This window comes from Gopherus flavomarginatus, chromosome 22 (assembly GCF_025201925.1).
Source record: "Gopherus flavomarginatus isolate rGopFla2 chromosome 22, rGopFla2.mat.asm, whole genome shotgun sequence".
Classification (NCBI taxonomy): domain Eukaryota; kingdom Metazoa; phylum Chordata; order Testudines; family Testudinidae; genus Gopherus; species Gopherus flavomarginatus.
This window is the reverse complement of record NC_066638.1, coordinates 9,918,704-9,934,514: the sequence shown is the minus strand read 5'-3', so window position 1 is coordinate 9,934,514 and position 15,811 is coordinate 9,918,704. Positions and strand designations below refer to the sequence as shown.

Here is a 15,811-nt window from a genome sequence, read left to right as displayed (position 1 = left end):
GAAATATTCTTGGAGACGCCTTTTCAGACGGGCTTAGCTCCCCGAGGCTGAGTGCTGAGAGCAGGTTCACTGCTGTCAATCCGTGCATTTAGTTATAGAAAAATAGCTCGTAAGAGGGAAGTTGAGCTTCTTGCCCCAGGTCACACACCGATCTCACAGCTGGACCCAGGAGCCCTGATTTCCAATCCCATCCTGTAGCCATTAGACTGTGCTCCCTCTAAGACCTGGGGAATAAAACCAGGAGTCCTGACTCTAATCCTATCCACGCTGCTACCCAATCCAGCATGTGACTACCATAGAGTTTGGTGGGGTCTCTAGGGCAGCGGTTCTCAAACTGTGGGTCGGGACCCCAAAGTGGGTCTCAACTCTGTTCTAATGGGGTCGCCACGGCTGGCTTAGACTTCCTGGGACCTGGGGCCGAAGCTGAAGCCTCGCCCCACTGCCCAGGGCTGAAGCCTGAGCCTGAGGGCACCCTGGGGGGCAGGGCTCAGGTTACAGGCCCCCTGCCTGGATCTGAAGCCCTTGGGGTGGCAGGGCTCAGGCGGGCTCAGGCTTCGGCCCCCCCTCCTGGGGTGGTGCAGTAATTTCTGTTGTCAGAAGGGGGTCATGGTGCAATGAAGTGTGAGATCCCCTGCACTAGGGTGACGCCCCTCCTGGCCTGTGCACTCTTTGGAGCAGTCTTCTGCACGGGGAAGGTACCAGAATGTCTTTGCTACCTCTCCCCTCCCCCCAGATGGGTGCTGTGTGAACACAGCAACTTCCGAGGCCGCCAGTGGCTGCTGGACTGTACGGAGATCACCAACTGGCTGACCTACAGCGGGCTTCAGCACGTAGGCTCTCTCTACCCCATCAGGCAGGTGAGTGCTGGGCACCAAACCTCCCTCACTGCTGTGTGTGCTGGAGGCAAGGAAGAACCGACAGGAAGTCCCGTGCTCTTTCCTAGCTCACGTTCTCAATGGGGGAGTAACAGAAGAGATGCTGACAGCCATGTGTCACCAGCACAACCCGCTCTGTTCCTACTGAGCTGAGTCAGTACATTTATTCTCCATGGTTTATGCCATGGTCAGAACTTCAGATTAGCGGCAGGAACAAAATTCAGCTCTTCCTGCACCTAAAGCCCAGCACTTTTCCCCTTGAGCTAAGAGAGGCTCTCCATTAGCTGTTAGTACTATAGAGCCTATGACACATTTTGGAGCAGTTCTGATTCAGTCCAGTAGAGGGCAGTGATGCACAGGGACACTAGCCAGCTTCTCCTTATACTGGCTCATTCTTTACACTCACTTATGAACAGACCCAAGCCATGTAACTGTACTGGGAGGAGGGTGGCTATGGTGAGCGATGCTGTGAAATGGGGCAGCAGGAGCTCATGGTTTCTCTCCTTCCAGAGACGGATCTACTTCCGGATAAAAAACGCAGAGCTGCAGTTCTTCCTCTCTGTCCCAGACGACGTTGAGGACATGAAAGCAGGACGCGTGGTGGTCTCGGACCTGAGTGACCAGAGCAGCTCCATCTGGTACTACGAGGAGGGGCTCATCAAAAACCAGGTTAGGACTGGCCCCTGCGTGTGGGTGACTGGAGACTCGGAGGGGACTCATGGGGATGTCGCCAGCCCTGGATTGCACGGGTTGTAGGCAGCCTGAGACGGGCCCAAAGCAGAACCCCAAATCCACACCCCACGTCCCAGGTTCAATCCCCGCTGATGGCCACGGTGTCCGTATGTGCATACAGCCGTGAGTGGTTACCATGGCAACCTTGTTCATCTCTCAATTATTACCCTGCCCCCAGAGCTGGAGGGACCATTTGGGGCTGGTCCCGCTGGATCATGGCTCCCCAGGGAGGTGCGTTGCAATGGATCCATGGTTCTCCTCATGCCAGGCAGGACGTCACACCTGTGGACTCAGTTTCTGGGGTTACTCCCCAGCCCATTCTGGTGCAGGGTAGCCAGCAGAGAGCAGTGCTTGCCCCTGGAAAAAGGCTCCCCCAGCACTGACCTCCCCCTTCATTGGTTCTGCACTTGGTATCGCAGGGAGGAATGTCCCTGGCACTTTGCACTGGACTTTGCCTGTCCCTCACTGCGAGGGCCAGTCGGGCGTGGGAGGTAGCAGAGGGGCTGACTGGTTTGACTGTTGCTGGTTTCAGGTTGCCCCCACCATGAGCCTGCAGGTGATTGGTCTGGGCGAGAAAGGTGCCAAGGTGGTGCTGTGGGCTGAGAGCCGAGTTCCCCGCCAGACCTGGAGAATCGATTCTTTTGGGCGGATCTGTAGCCAGATGTTTGAGGACATGATCCTGGATGTGAAAGGTGAGGCATGGGCCTGCCCACTTTCTGAATTCGAGGGGCAGGGAGGGCAGTGTCTCAGGTCCTCAAATCCACTCCCCAAATCCCCGGGCTGTGGCAGAGACAGCCCTGCCCACTGGGGATGGATCATTTGACTGCTATGAATGTTTTTGGGTGGAAAACTGTTTCTTTGAAGGGTGGGGTAGAGGGGGAAAAGCTGAGGCTTTTTACTTCCCCACTGGAGACTGGTCAGAGGAGAGGCTGCATGGCCGAGTGGCAGAGCCCAAGGGGCAAAATAAGGGTACTGAGCTACCGGAGAGGCAATTACCCAGCTCCTGTAAATAATGACTAAAAGCACTGGGTCCTAGCTGGGAGATTGGCAGGACTATGGGGAGAAGGGAGTGGAGTTGAGGGCGGGGAAAAGGGAGAGAGAAAATACCTCCTATCTTTTCCCCATCAAACTCTCCCCTCTCTCTGTGCAGGGGGCAGACTGTATGACCGAGATCACGCCATCCTCTGGGACGTGGCTGAGGAAAGACCCACGCAGATCTGGGACATACAAGTGCTCTAAGAGCTTACATTCAGGCCTGGATCCTGTTGGAGGTGCCACCAAGTGCCCCCAGCTCTTCCCATGGTCTTTCTGGGTTATCAGGGTTCCCTGCAAACTGATTCAGAGGTGCTTCTACCAGAAAGTATCCCCTGCCCTGGAATGGAGCCTGGACGGGCACGTCTCTGCAGCCTCTCCTCTGCCCGCTGGCCATTCTAGGGTTGTGACTACTCCAGTTCAACCCTTTGTCAATTCCAGGGATTACCTGGGAGTGGAGGTGGCACTGACTGTCCTGTTTCAGCATTCAGGGGCTCATCAGGACCCACCTAAACTATAGCGAATCACCCGTGTAGTGCCATGCGGTACCCGTGTGCACACATGTTGTGAGTGCGAGCAATGGGCCATCTGGAGTCCTCAGGCTCCAAGCCGGCTCTGGTGCGACTGATTTGGGCTGTACAGCAAAGACTGAAACGCAGACTCCTGCCCTGTCATGGCTTCCTAAGCCCCTGTATTTATGTGTGCGTCAGCTACAATCCTTTTTCTAACACCAGCTCTCCGGCTGGGTGCTTGGTTTGTACCACCAGTCGCGCGCTAACATACTCGTTGAGTTGGTCTCTGAGATGCCGCTCAATGGATGGACGTGAGACACTAGGGCAGGGGTTCTCAAACTGGGGGTCATAACCCCTCAGGGGGTCACAAGGTTATTATTGGGGGGTCATGAGCTGTGAGCCTCCACCCCAAACCCCGCTTTGCCTCCAGCATTTATAATGGTGTTAAATATAAAAAAATGTGTTTTTCAATTTATAAGGGGGGGGTCACACTCATATGCTTGCTGTGTGAAAGGGGTCACCCATACACAAGTTTGAGAACCCCTGCACTAGGGCCTTTCACACAAGGGAGGGATCATTGTACACACAACCAGCTACACGCCTTAACATGGGAGCAGCCACCGCGCACGCCCTCTTGTGTCCAGAGTGGCAATTGCAAGGTACATCATTCGTTGCATTTCCAGCTAGCATCCATCGCTGGGGAGTATTTCCCAGCTGAGCATCTTAAAGTACTTTATAAACATTAATAAATTAACACCACCCCCTGTGGAGTTAGTAACTCCCAGTTTACATTTGGGGCAACTGAGTTGTACAGAGTTGAAATGTCTTTCCCAAGGTCCCACAATAGACAGAGCTAGGAATAAAAATCCGCTCTCCTGCTCATGTGCTGAGCACTGACCCGTGCTTCCAGAGTGCTGTGTATGATCCTGCATGTGCTCTCCTCCGAACACTATTTATTAAGTGTAGAGAATGAGCTCGCCTGTCAATAAGGCGTCCATGTCATACGAAGCACTGAGAAGATCTCAGATTTTGCACAGGGTGACGCCTCTCTGTCCATTCAGTAGTTCTAGCCGAGCCCCTTGAATGACCCTGGTCTATTCAGAGACTTAGCTGTTGCCCTGCACTTGTTTAGTTGCCATCCCAACATCAGGTGATCTTGACCCGCCCTCTAGCGTGTCACCTAGTAGAACTTCACAGCAGATCTCTGATGAAGCTTCGACCGCCAACCCCCAACAGGCTGCAATGCAGTCTCCTCTACTGTCATTGGAGTAGCATTTTCATTCAGCTGGTCTGCAGGTCTGCACCCAAACCTGCATCAACAGCATTAGACATTGAGCCTGACCGCTGCAACCTTCACTGGCTCCATCTTCAGTCTCCTTTGACCTGTGTAATTCCTGAATCAGCTGCAGATCTGTGGCTTTCACTGCTCAAGACTCTCCTTGTATTATACAAACACACACTCTCTCTTTCATATACATTCATGCTCTGGGCCACACAAAGCACTAGAAAAGGCCTGCAGGGCACAATCCTGCGGTAACCAGGAGAGAGATGGGCTGTATGGGGCAGGGAAGGGTCTTTTCCCCCTTAATTTCTATGCTTGTATAAAATTTCACTTTCTCTATAACAGTAATACTAATACCTAGCTCTTCTATAGTGCTTTTCATCGGTAGATCTCAAAGCACTTTATAAAGGAGGTCAGTAGCAGTATCCCCATTTTACTTTACAATCAGAAACAGAGCAGACAAACATGGTGGAAGTGAAAGTATTACACGCAGTCACGTGAGTATGTTTCCCCCCCCCGCCCACCAGAGATGGGAGAATTTATTCTGAGGGTAACAGATGCTTGTTGAGTTAATAAATAAACTCTCGTTCTTGGGTCAGAAGAACACCGAAAAGAAAGCGGCAGCTTTTAAGACAAAGAGTAGGTCTGCAATCCTGGATGGGTTGTAGAATAATCCTCTCCTGCCTTGTTTTATTGTATTAATGCAGAATTCTCACCTCCATCATCAGCCTTATTACCACTATTGGTGAGCGAAATCCAGCCTTCCTGGCTCCTATTGGAGCTGGAGCTCTGGGTTGTTCCACATCTGGACCCAGATCTGAATTTTGGGTCTAAATTTCTCTAGCTATACCTGTACAGTTCCTGATCGCTCTCCAAGCTAACCCCTTTTAGGACATGTCTAGATGCAGAGTTGTACCAGTCTAACTAACGACGTGACTTTTAAAGTGACTTAGTTCAAAGGCTGTGTGGACACTCGTGTTTTAACCAGGCTTACTTTGGTTTAGCTTACATTGATGAGGGTGAGATCAAACTAAGCCACTTTCCAACTGAAATAAGAGTGTCTACACAGCCTTTTGAACCAGCTTCACAGTATCGAGTTAAAATGACATCTGAAGTTAAGGCGCCTTTCTCATGGATGTGTAGTTTCTTTATGGCTGCTGTACTCCTTCGTGACCCCTAGAGGCCACTCTTTGTTCACTAAGCATGTTGTACAATGGTGCTGTTGATCAGGTGGGTGAAAGGAAACAGGTGTGCACGGCACAGTGTGGGTGCTATGGGGCTGGGAAGGGAGTTTCATTTGTTAGCTGCAGTATTGCCATTGTTGGAGGCCATAGAGTCAAACACACAAAAGGGCTGGATAATTTTGTGGCCAAGGTTAGCATTTTAGTTCTGTGAGCTCAGACAGATGTAAACAAACCTCATGCTCCAGGGCACAAGCTGTTTGCTGCTGGGTTGGGTCAGGAAGCAATTTCTCCCCAACTGCAGTAACTGGATTGGTGCATGATTTGTTCAGTTTACTTTCCACTGAAACATCACTTCTTAGTCACTACATGGGTCAGGATTGAAAGGCCAATGACCTTGTCTGATGTGCAGTCCCTACGAGCCAGACCCTCAGCTGGTGTAAATCAGTGTAGCTCAGTACAGCTGTGCTGTTTATGCCAGTTGAAGTCTGACCCTAAACTCTGAGGCATGTGAATGGACTTGAGTGCACAGCCCAGCATCCAGCTGAGCAGCAGAAGTCATTTAAATCCCTGAGATGATGAGCTAACAGGTTCCTAAAGGCCTGCTTCACTGTTTCCCTGGAGATGGGTGGCCCCATCTTGCGAGGAGCTGGGACTCTCAACGGTCAGTGAGGTGATCCTGGGTCACTGTTCAGTCCCTAGCTTATGCTAGATTTCGAGTGAGCTGCGAATTGATTTGAATAGTTTGGAAACTCAACAGAGCATCAAGCTTCTGCCGGGTGTGTGGGGCTCAGCCCATCCTCTGCAAGTGCAAACACAGTGCCTCAGCCACCTGCCATTTGGTGGGGGCCTCTCCTAACCACACGCGATATGCAGATACCAGGAGGATCCACATGATCGGAGGACCTAGGCAGATACAGCTCCTTGTGCACTCAAACCCTCAGCAACTAAACCAGGGGGGGGAAAATGCTTTTAAAAGGTCCATGAGGTAAAGTTGGCTTTGATGAATGGCTTGAGAACATCACACATTACCCTCCCTCCCACACACACTCCCAGTGTGCTGAGCCCTGGGATGAAAGAGCCATTGTTACACTTTGCAGCCAGGAAACCCCGCTCTATTTTTGTGGCCTGAGGCCGCTCAAGCGGTGCTGCAACTTTTCACACGTGCCTGCATGCAGTCGTTACATAGGAAATGGTATATTTAGGAGGGCAGTGGGTGTCAGCACCATCCTGTTTCGAACTGAAGATGAGCCCATGCTGCAGACGGCTGATGGAAAGCCAGGGCTGAACTGTCCTCAGAGTCAGGGGTGTTTGGAGGTGGGTTTGTGTCGGGCCCGCCTGTAAGGCAGGGAGTGTTCCAGTCTAGTCCAGTTTCTGCAGTCCAGGCTGGGATTTAGGGCTGATTTACATACAAAATGTGCACTGCTTTAACTAAACGACCTTGAAAAACTCTCTTTTGGCCATGGCTAGGTGAGAAGGTTGGGCTGGTTTCCCTAAAGGTATGGGGTTTAAACCAATTCACTGAACTGGGACAGCCCCTGGGTGGACACGCTTCTTTCACCGAGAAGAGTGGCTTTTTTTGGCTTAGCGTACATCAGTCAGGAATCGAACTGAAGCTAAACCACAATAAGTCATCCTTAAACCAATTTAGTGAGGGACACGCGGGGGTGGATGGAAGCAGCTGAACTAAACGTTAGGCAGGGTGGCCTAACAGATTAAAGCACGGGCCTTGGACATAGGAGCTAGGGAATATTAAGGTGGTGCAGGTTGGGTGTAGACAAGCTTTGAATGTTTCCTTAGTCCACCGGTCCAATGTCCCTTTCCCCTCTCATGTGATCTTCAGTCTAAGTTTCTTTTTCAATGTTCTCTATTCCAAAGGGCTGGGAGAGGAGCAACAATGTGTTTGTGTCAAGGCCTGGTTGTCACATAAAGGCACAAGTTTAACTAAAGGTGTGATTTTAAACCCGTTTAGTTACGTGAGTCCAAGCCCTGTGTGGAAAGTTCGTTTAAGTCTGGCTTGTATTGCTCTAGCTTGCATCAGTAAAGGTACAGGTGCCAGCTTTAAACTGATACGTGTGGCCGTAGAAGGGGTTGTCTGTTTAATTTGTGATTTTAAGTAGGTTGGTGCAGGGTTATGTATAGATAAGGTTTTAGCCTCTCTGGCTGAGTCTGCACTGTCACCATGTCCAGAGGGTATTGATGTGAGGGTGAAATGGGCAACTGAAGAGCACTCAGGCCAAATTCATGCCTGCTGTAATTTCACTGAACTCAGAGTGACCTCAGCTACATCTCTGGCCCCGTGTGTCTAGAGCAGTGGTTTTCAAACTGGGGTATGCAGACTCCTAGGGGTACACGAGCTCTTGTCAGGGGGTATGTGAGAAAAATCCTGTAATGGTGGACAATGCATTTTATTTAGTAAGACTTGGCAATCTAACCACAGGACTAGTATGACCCTATCTCAGATGTGGGGCTATGTGGGAGACAACATTATTTGGAAAGGGCAACGCAGCATAAAAGTTTGAAACCCCACTCGTCTAGAGGAATTTGATTCAGCTAAAAGAAGATGATGACACACACTCGGCAGTAAGGAAGCCTGTCTTTCATTTTATTAGGTTGAGTTGGCTGCCACTCTGTAGAGATCAGAAAGACCACAAAGAATTTATATTCACATTAATTTCTCAAAGCATCAGAACTTGTTTTCATGGAATGGGGATCTGTCTTCCAATGGCTAGGCCTGGGGAACTTCAGATTAGTGCAATACATACACAAGCATGCAACAGAATACACCCTTTGCAGCAATCTCAGTCTCTTTTCCTTGGGGAGGCCCATTCTGCACAGGAGCTGCTCAATCAATGGCAAGTCTCCTCAGGTGGTGTGGTGAGACATGCATCTGCCTCTCCAATGTGATCCTAATGGGAACGCCCATGCGAAGCTGGACTCTGCTGCCAGGATTCCATCGCAGTTGGTGGAATGAATGGCTCTGATGGGAAACGAGGAAAGAAGCCGATGGCAGCGACGAGAAGGGTGCAGTGGGTGTGTTGCAGGAAGACTTCAACTGGAGCAGTTATGCTAGCTGGGTTCTGAGGACTGGCAGGCTGCAGCAGGGTGCCCAGCAGGAGAGGCTGAGGTGGTGACAGGCAGAAGGCAGCGTTGGCATCTCTCTGGGGAGTGAAGTGCGGGGGCTCATTTTGCTCGGAGGAGGTAAATTGCTGCCAAGGCAAACACCAGCAAAAGAGAAACTGGGACACAGCAGGGTGTGCCCAGGTTAGAACTGGATTTACCTGTCGAGTTTTTCTGGAAGAACAACCAGAACGATTATTAGAGTAAGGCAGTGGCTCTGTGTCATTCCTGGGCAGCCCCATGCTGAGTAGCTGTGAGGATGCTTGGACCTTCCTCATTCAGATCAAGATATAAATGTGGGATTTGCCATAATGGCACTAACCAATTGGTCCATATAACCCAGTATCCTGTCTCTGGCCCTGAGCAGTGCCTGATACTTCAGAGGAAGGGACAAAGAACCTTAATGAATGTGAGCAATTGTGGGAGCTCCCTCCTGACCCCACCAAGCAATCAACTTATGTCTTGAAGCGTGAGGGTCGTTTATCCCGATCTCAGCTTGCACGTGTTGTTAATGGTCATAACAGCATCCATCCCATTTTAAAATCCAGCCCCAGGTTGTGACTCTGGGACCCTGCCCAGTCAAGAGGGAAGGGAATTTTAAATGTAGTAGAGACATGCAGTTCCCTTGGTAGGGGATGTAGTCTGAGGCTGCGGGCAGAGTACCACTATTCTCAGCTCTCTAAGGGACAGTGTTCAAGAATCCTTAGTATCTTCCTCTCCCCATTCCGCTGCTTTACAAACTGTAACCAATCAGTCCTCACCATAGGTACATAAGTGTCATTATCCCTGTATCACAGAGGAGGGAATTAAGGCACACAGGGGAAGTGACTTTCTCACTGCTACCAAGTGGCTCTGAGGGGCTCAGAAACGCCCCCTCCCCCATCCTCGCCATGTGCTCAGGCTACTAAGCCGTGTTGCCTAGACCCACTTTGCTCTCTCTGTGGCTAGAAGATGTCCCAGCAGAATTCTAGCTGGGCCAGTTTGGCTCAAGAAGGGTGGTCTGTTCCAACCAATGGAGCAGATGTCTTGCTGAGGACCTGCAAGCCTCCCCTACAGTGCAGCCAAGACCTCAAGGCTGTGGTTTCCAGTGCATGCATGACATTGTGTGAACAAAACAATTCCAGCCCTGAAACCAGCTTCCTGTTATGTACAGCTCTCCTTTTGCAGACCAGTGCACTGACTGAGGAGGAAATCCAGAGAGATAGAGAAGAGCGAACTATAGAAAGGAGAAACAGATGAGACCTGCTGGGTCACTCAGGAGCTTTGCACAATCTACTCAGCAGTGACTCGATTGTAGGAGCTTCTGCCACTTTCCTGTCAGACCAGCCCACTCTATGGGAGCCTCACCGATCTTTTCTGAGCCAGTTTTGCCTTTTGGTTACATTGGTGCAAACCTGGGGCAGGTCATCCTCTCTGGAGCCACTCTAGATTTGCACCAGTGCAACTGAAAAAGAATTTAGTTCTTTCTGCATTTTGTCCAATTATATTTATTTATTATTTTCTATAGGTTTTTATTTCATGTCTGCCTGTGCGCCTCCCAGCAGTACAGTAGATGACATGATTACCATCGGTCGTGGGCTGTTTGTTCTCATACCTCATCTAGCAAAACACTCTTGGAAAGTGTGTGTGTGTGGGGGGGTGGACGAGGAACTCATTTATCTGCCACCCAGAGGTCAGTGGGGACTCCAGCAACAGCAGTGGCTGTGGAACTAGACTATGACACAGGTGGAGACCTAGTGATCATAGAAAAGTGGGGCTGGAAGAACCTTAAGAGGCCATCTAGTCCAGCCTCCCCTGCTCCCACTCCACTGAGGCAGGCTGAGCTCAGCCGCGGAGAACAATGGTTGGGAAAAAAATCACAGCGAGCAGAACCTGAGCACTGGGAAAACAATGGAAAAGGAAGGGCCTGCTTTTCCAAAAGGGAACATCAAAACTACCTGACTCGATCAGACTAGGGGCAATTTAGCCAAGGCTCCTGTCTCTGACAGTGGCCAGTCCCAGCTGCTTCAGAGGAAGGTACAAGAAACCCTGCACTAGGCAGATATAGAATGACCTGTCCATAGAGAAAGTTTCTTCTGAACCCCCATTAATTAATGGTTGACTTATGTCCTGAAGAATGAATTCTGTCTCGCTTAGATACTCATCTAGTTCCATTACCAGAGTATCTAGCACAGGGGTGGGCAAACTTTTTGGCCCGAGGGCCACATCAGGGAATAGAAATTGTATGGCGGGCCATGAATGCTCACAAATTTGGGGTTGGGTTTGGGAGGGAGTGAGGACTCTGGGGTGGGACTGGGGATAAGGAGTTTGGGACGTAGGAGGGTGCTGTGGGCTGGGACCGAAGGGTTCGGAGGATGGGAGAGAGATCAGGGCTGGGGTAGGGGTGCGGGAAGGGGTGCAGGTTCTGGCTGGGAGTGCAGGCTCTAGGACTGGGCTAGGGATGAGAGGCTTGGGGTGCAGGAGCGTGCTCTGGGCTGGGATCAAGGGGCTTGGAAAGTGGGAGGGGGATCACAGCTGGGGTAGGGGGTTGGGGCATGAGGAGAGGCTCAGGGGGTGCAGGCTCCGAGCAGCACTTACCTCAAGCGGGTCCCAGAAGCAGTGGCATGTCCCTTCTCCGGCTCCCATTGGAGCGTATAGGAGCCGGAGCAGGGCCATGCTGCAGCTTCCGGGAGCCACGTGGTACAGCCCCTGACCCTGCGCCCCGGCTGGAGTGCTGGAGCAGGGCCGAGCCACGTGGTGCGGCTTGTGGGCTGCCTTAAAATGGCTTGCAGACCGAATCCCGCCCGTGGGCCGTAGTTTGCCCTCCCCTAACCTACACACACAAACACTAGAGCTCAAAGCCTGTACCCACACTGAGAACTGGTGAAGTCAGCAGGGCTCTGGGCGGCTGCAGGGATCTGTCAATGTGCGAAAAACTACAGGATTGAGGGAGTCTTAGACAAAATGAGCAGCTGAGCCTGAGATTTGCGCTTGCAGCCTATTGATTTATTCAGTTTATCCACCACCTAGTCACCCCAATAGGCACCTCTCAGCATTTTAAACTCATTGTTAAATATCTCACATGGAGCCATACAGTATTTAATTTGAAATTTCCAATCATTCAAATACCATTGAGAGAATCTCCCACCAAAGAAAAACACCAATCCTTTTATTCAGCCGTAACATGAGCCCCTGCTCCGCAGCCCCTCTGCCTATAACCCCCCAACCTCCTTAGCAGCCTACAAGAAGACATTGGCTTCGCAGCATGCCTGAAAAATTAATTGATCCAGGCTCTGGGAGGCCACAGTTTAACATAGTTACTAGTGATCTGGAGAAGGGATTGAGCAAGGAAGTGGCAAAACTGGTGGGTGATACCAAATTATTTAGGCGAGACTGGCAAAATCTGTGTGGAACTCCAGGGGCACCTAGCCAATTTACGGGAATGGGCAGCAGGATGGCAGATTACAAATGTGAAAGGAACAACTTCAGACTCTGGGTTCCACATAACCAGAGAGGAAAAAAACCCCAAGCCTTGCTGGGGACAGCTTGACTGAAACAGCTGCTATGTACATGCTGCAGCGATCGGTGGGAGCGGGAAAGGCGGGAGAGAGAACAACAAAAATCCAAACAATGCCTAGGGTATTAAAAGAATGAAATAGATAGTAATCCTCAAAATGATAACAGACTTGAAATATTCAGTGGAACATCCTCAGCTGGAGAGCACTCCCAGCGTGCAGGGTGGATCACCCTGTCGCTAGAAAGATACATGAACAGAGTGGGTCTAGAGACCTCCCTCCATGTGAGGAGAGATTGAAAGGCCTGGGATTGTTTAGTTTACAGATGCAGGGGACCGGCAAAGGGAGAGATTGGGGATCAATATGGAGATAATAGCACCTGCCTTCTTCACAGGGGTGTTGTGAGGATAAATACATTAAAGATGGGGAGACACTCAGATGCAAATGAGGGACAGAGACGTACCAAAGATAGAAGATTGTTTGTACCGCGCCTAGCACAATGAGCATAGCATGCAGTGCTACGGTAAGACAAATAATAAATAACATCTATGGGTGGGGTTGGAGGGAGAGAAATTAAGATATAAACAACATTGGTAAATAAATTGTCTTTTTAAAACTCATGTGATGCTCATATACTATGGGGTGAGCGTGGTATAAAAACCAGATTGAATTAGATTAAGGTAAACTATAGATTAGAAAGATACAATAAAATAGGATGACAGAGACAAACAGATCCGGATTAGTTGCCCCAGAACCTAGTCCTATTTCGCTGATTAGGGTTCAGCTGACCCAAATGTGGTTTTGGTGGAATTTGATCTCCACCTGGACCATTTGGGCTGGTCTTACCGTTACAGATGAACCCTGACAGATTACAGTCATCAAATTCATCAGGAGAAGAGCAGTGATGAGCAGGACAGTCTTCATGTTAAACCTCTGTGAGTGAGATGCAACTTGTGCAAGGAAGCGTCCTCTTCTGCCCCCACCAGCACAGAAACAGAAGCTTTAATTTTGTCTGTTGAAAAGCAGAGAGCTCTCACCAATCAAATCCCTCGCAGCCTCCATGCCACACCTTACTTGGGGTGCTGGTCAGAGTGGATTTACTGTCACAGTGAAGTGGTCCTAAAAATGTACAACATTCATTCTGATGATGACACCTCCAAGGTCCCCCCACATCCCAAAAAACTCAGGACAGTAGCATTGATAAAATCACAGCTTCTCAGCATGGGCAATTCATCAACCACAATCAAAACTAGCCATGGGGTTCATGTACGAGACACTCAGGCAGACATTGCTAACTTGCACATCTGGATTTGGAGACGCCATTGGCAGCTAGCTGGGTTTGTTCCTGGGGAGCATGGTGGTGCTGCTTATCAGAGGGGTGATTAAGAGGCTTTTGGCATCTGGAGGGCTTGGGTTGACTCTCCTGCCAACATACCAAGCCCTCGAAAAAATACAGAAATTGGGTTTGTTCTTGGCTTAATTGGCTTGTGAATTGCTTGTTGACTAGTTTTTGGCTTGTAGCTTGTAGCTTCTTTTTTTTTATCTGCTCCTGGCAAGCAGGGGCGGGGGAGGCAAACAGGGGCAAGGGGGGCAAAGCGTTAGGGGTGCACAGCGGGCCCACCACAGTCCCAGACTTCACGCTAGGGGGATCTAGACACATAGAGTGTTGGGGCTCGTAGGGACTGGCTTGTTTTGGCCTTGTTTTGAAATGGGATTAGCTTGATCTTTGACTTATTGTGAAAGTCGGGGGGCCTAGTTATCGTGTTAAAGTTGGCAACTGTGCTCTCTTTATACAGCAAGTAGGAGCAGCAGAGGAGTTTGGCATCTGGGATAGGGGTTCTGCAGGGATCCCAGATCACAGGGCTCTTCAGGCCAGTTTGTCAGTCTTCTTTTTTCCCTACATTCCAAGAAGTGCATGGTCCCCAAAGCACAGGGCCACATGGGGCTGACAACTCAGCCATTATGGCTTGGAGAGGACGGGACTGAATCTATACTGAAGTGTTGGTTCTCCCACTCTCATGCTCAAGTTTTTCTAGAAACCTCAAAACTTTCAAAACTGCCTCATATCTCCTAGGCCTCGGGTGACAAAATCATAAATCAGCTCAGGCTCACTGAGATGTTTGCAAACATCAGCCAAACTTTCAGCTAAGCTGGCCTGAATTTCAGGTTTATTAACTAGCCCTCTTATTTTTCAAACAAAAAGTGGAAAATTGAGATGTAGATTGCGAGCCCACAAAGTTCAGCAGCGCTTTGATCTGGGGTGCGGGACAGTTCGGCCCCATCTCTCTTAAACACATTAAAAATATATTTTGAAGCTTGCTCATGATGAAAAGCATTTCCTACCTCATGAATTTGGACTGTTGTACTGAGCAACAGATACCACAGGAAGGGGCATCATATCTAGAAAGGTGATAGATCAGATTAGACAGAGCATAGTAACATTTCCTTTTAAACTTCAGTAATATCTAGTCAGAGCTGGTGACCTTCATCCTGCGTTTACACCAGTTTCACACCGGGTAACTCCACTGCCTTAAGTGGATTTACTCCCGATTCACACTGGTGTCTGTGAAAGAAGAATTAGGCCCAGCCTATTTTGTGCCTTTTTAAGGCAGTTTGAAAAAAGTCATTGACCAAAATATTTTGGATAAAATGGACCCATTGGATTTCTTTGTGCGTATGAAATGTATCAGATTCTGGAAAGGGAAAGATTTAACATACAATATCTGAAAGAAACAGAAAATGCTGAAGCTTCTGCTTAGCTGTTTTAGATCTTTCTTGACGGTTTCGGTAAGCAGAAGAGTAAAAATGAAAGTTTGTTGGTTGAGGCTACCAGACCGTGAAAGAAGCGTGTGGTAATTTTCAGCATATATTTCAAATTCAGCAGGCCAGATCCTTAGCTGTTGTCAATTGTTGGCATAGCTTCAATGGAAGATCTTTTTCTAAAAAATACATATGGGTTCCCCAGAAGCAGCATGATGACAACCAAACAGCCATCTTGGATATTTCAAACATTTTGTTTATAAAGTTTTTCTAATGTTACACAGACAAAACAAGCTGGGTGGTACCAGAGATCAGAGAAGGGACACAGGAAGAAAGAAACAGTCAAAAAAAAAGTGAGAGGGGAAAAGAATTATGAAAATACAACTAAAAAGATATCTTCATGACCCTCATGGATCTTTTTGTGGGTAAGGGTGGGAGTGCAAATCCATTGACATAAACCTTAAATGATCAGTTCATAACGTTGAAAACTGTCAGCAGTGTTTTGTTTTTTTTAACAGATTCTAAAAAGGAATAATTTCTTACTTACAGCTCATGAGTAAAATCTGACCCTTACTGGTGGGAGATGTGGGTAAACGGAACAATAGCAACCCATGAAATAGCTACAAAAAAGCATTGTCAACCCCTACATTCATAAATCTTGAGTCAGGCCACCCAAAATCATGAGACTGACTTAAAAAATCATGGGAGTTTTAGAACAATCAATTTTGCATCCTTTTTATTTGCATTCTGGTTTTGTAGCTTTTTAGGGTTCACCTTTTCTCCACAATCACAAGGTCTGTAATCTCTATATTTTGTTTAAATG

General features: G+C 49.0%; 1 protein-coding gene and 1 long non-coding RNA gene across 3 annotated transcripts in view; one reads left to right on the top strand and one right to left on the bottom strand.

Moving 5' to 3' along the window:
* CRYBG2 (crystallin beta-gamma domain containing 2) overlaps window positions 1-3,504 on the top strand; it is a 30,298-nt gene extending 26,794 nt beyond the window's left edge. For both annotated transcript variants that reach the window (XM_050931989.1, XM_050931988.1), the window contains 4 exons: window positions 734-857; window positions 1,386-1,544; window positions 2,140-2,299; window positions 2,758-3,504. In XM_050931989.1, the coding sequence (XP_050787946.1) occupies window positions 734-857; window positions 1,386-1,544; window positions 2,140-2,299; window positions 2,758-2,846 (532 nt within the window). In that variant the 3' untranslated portion in view covers window positions 2,847-3,504. The remainder of the gene's footprint in view (window positions 1-733; window positions 858-1,385; window positions 1,545-2,139; window positions 2,300-2,757) is intronic.
* Window positions 3,505-8,198: 4,694 nt separating this feature from the next.
* Window positions 8,199-13,276, bottom strand: LOC127038949 (uncharacterized). Its single transcript, XR_007770836.1, has 2 exons — window positions 13,075-13,276; window positions 8,199-8,908 (listed from the first exon to the last, which is right to left on the bottom strand). It is a non-coding gene; the product is annotated as an uncharacterized LOC127038949 (long non-coding RNA).
* Between the last annotated feature and the right edge of the window lie 2,535 nt (window positions 13,277-15,811).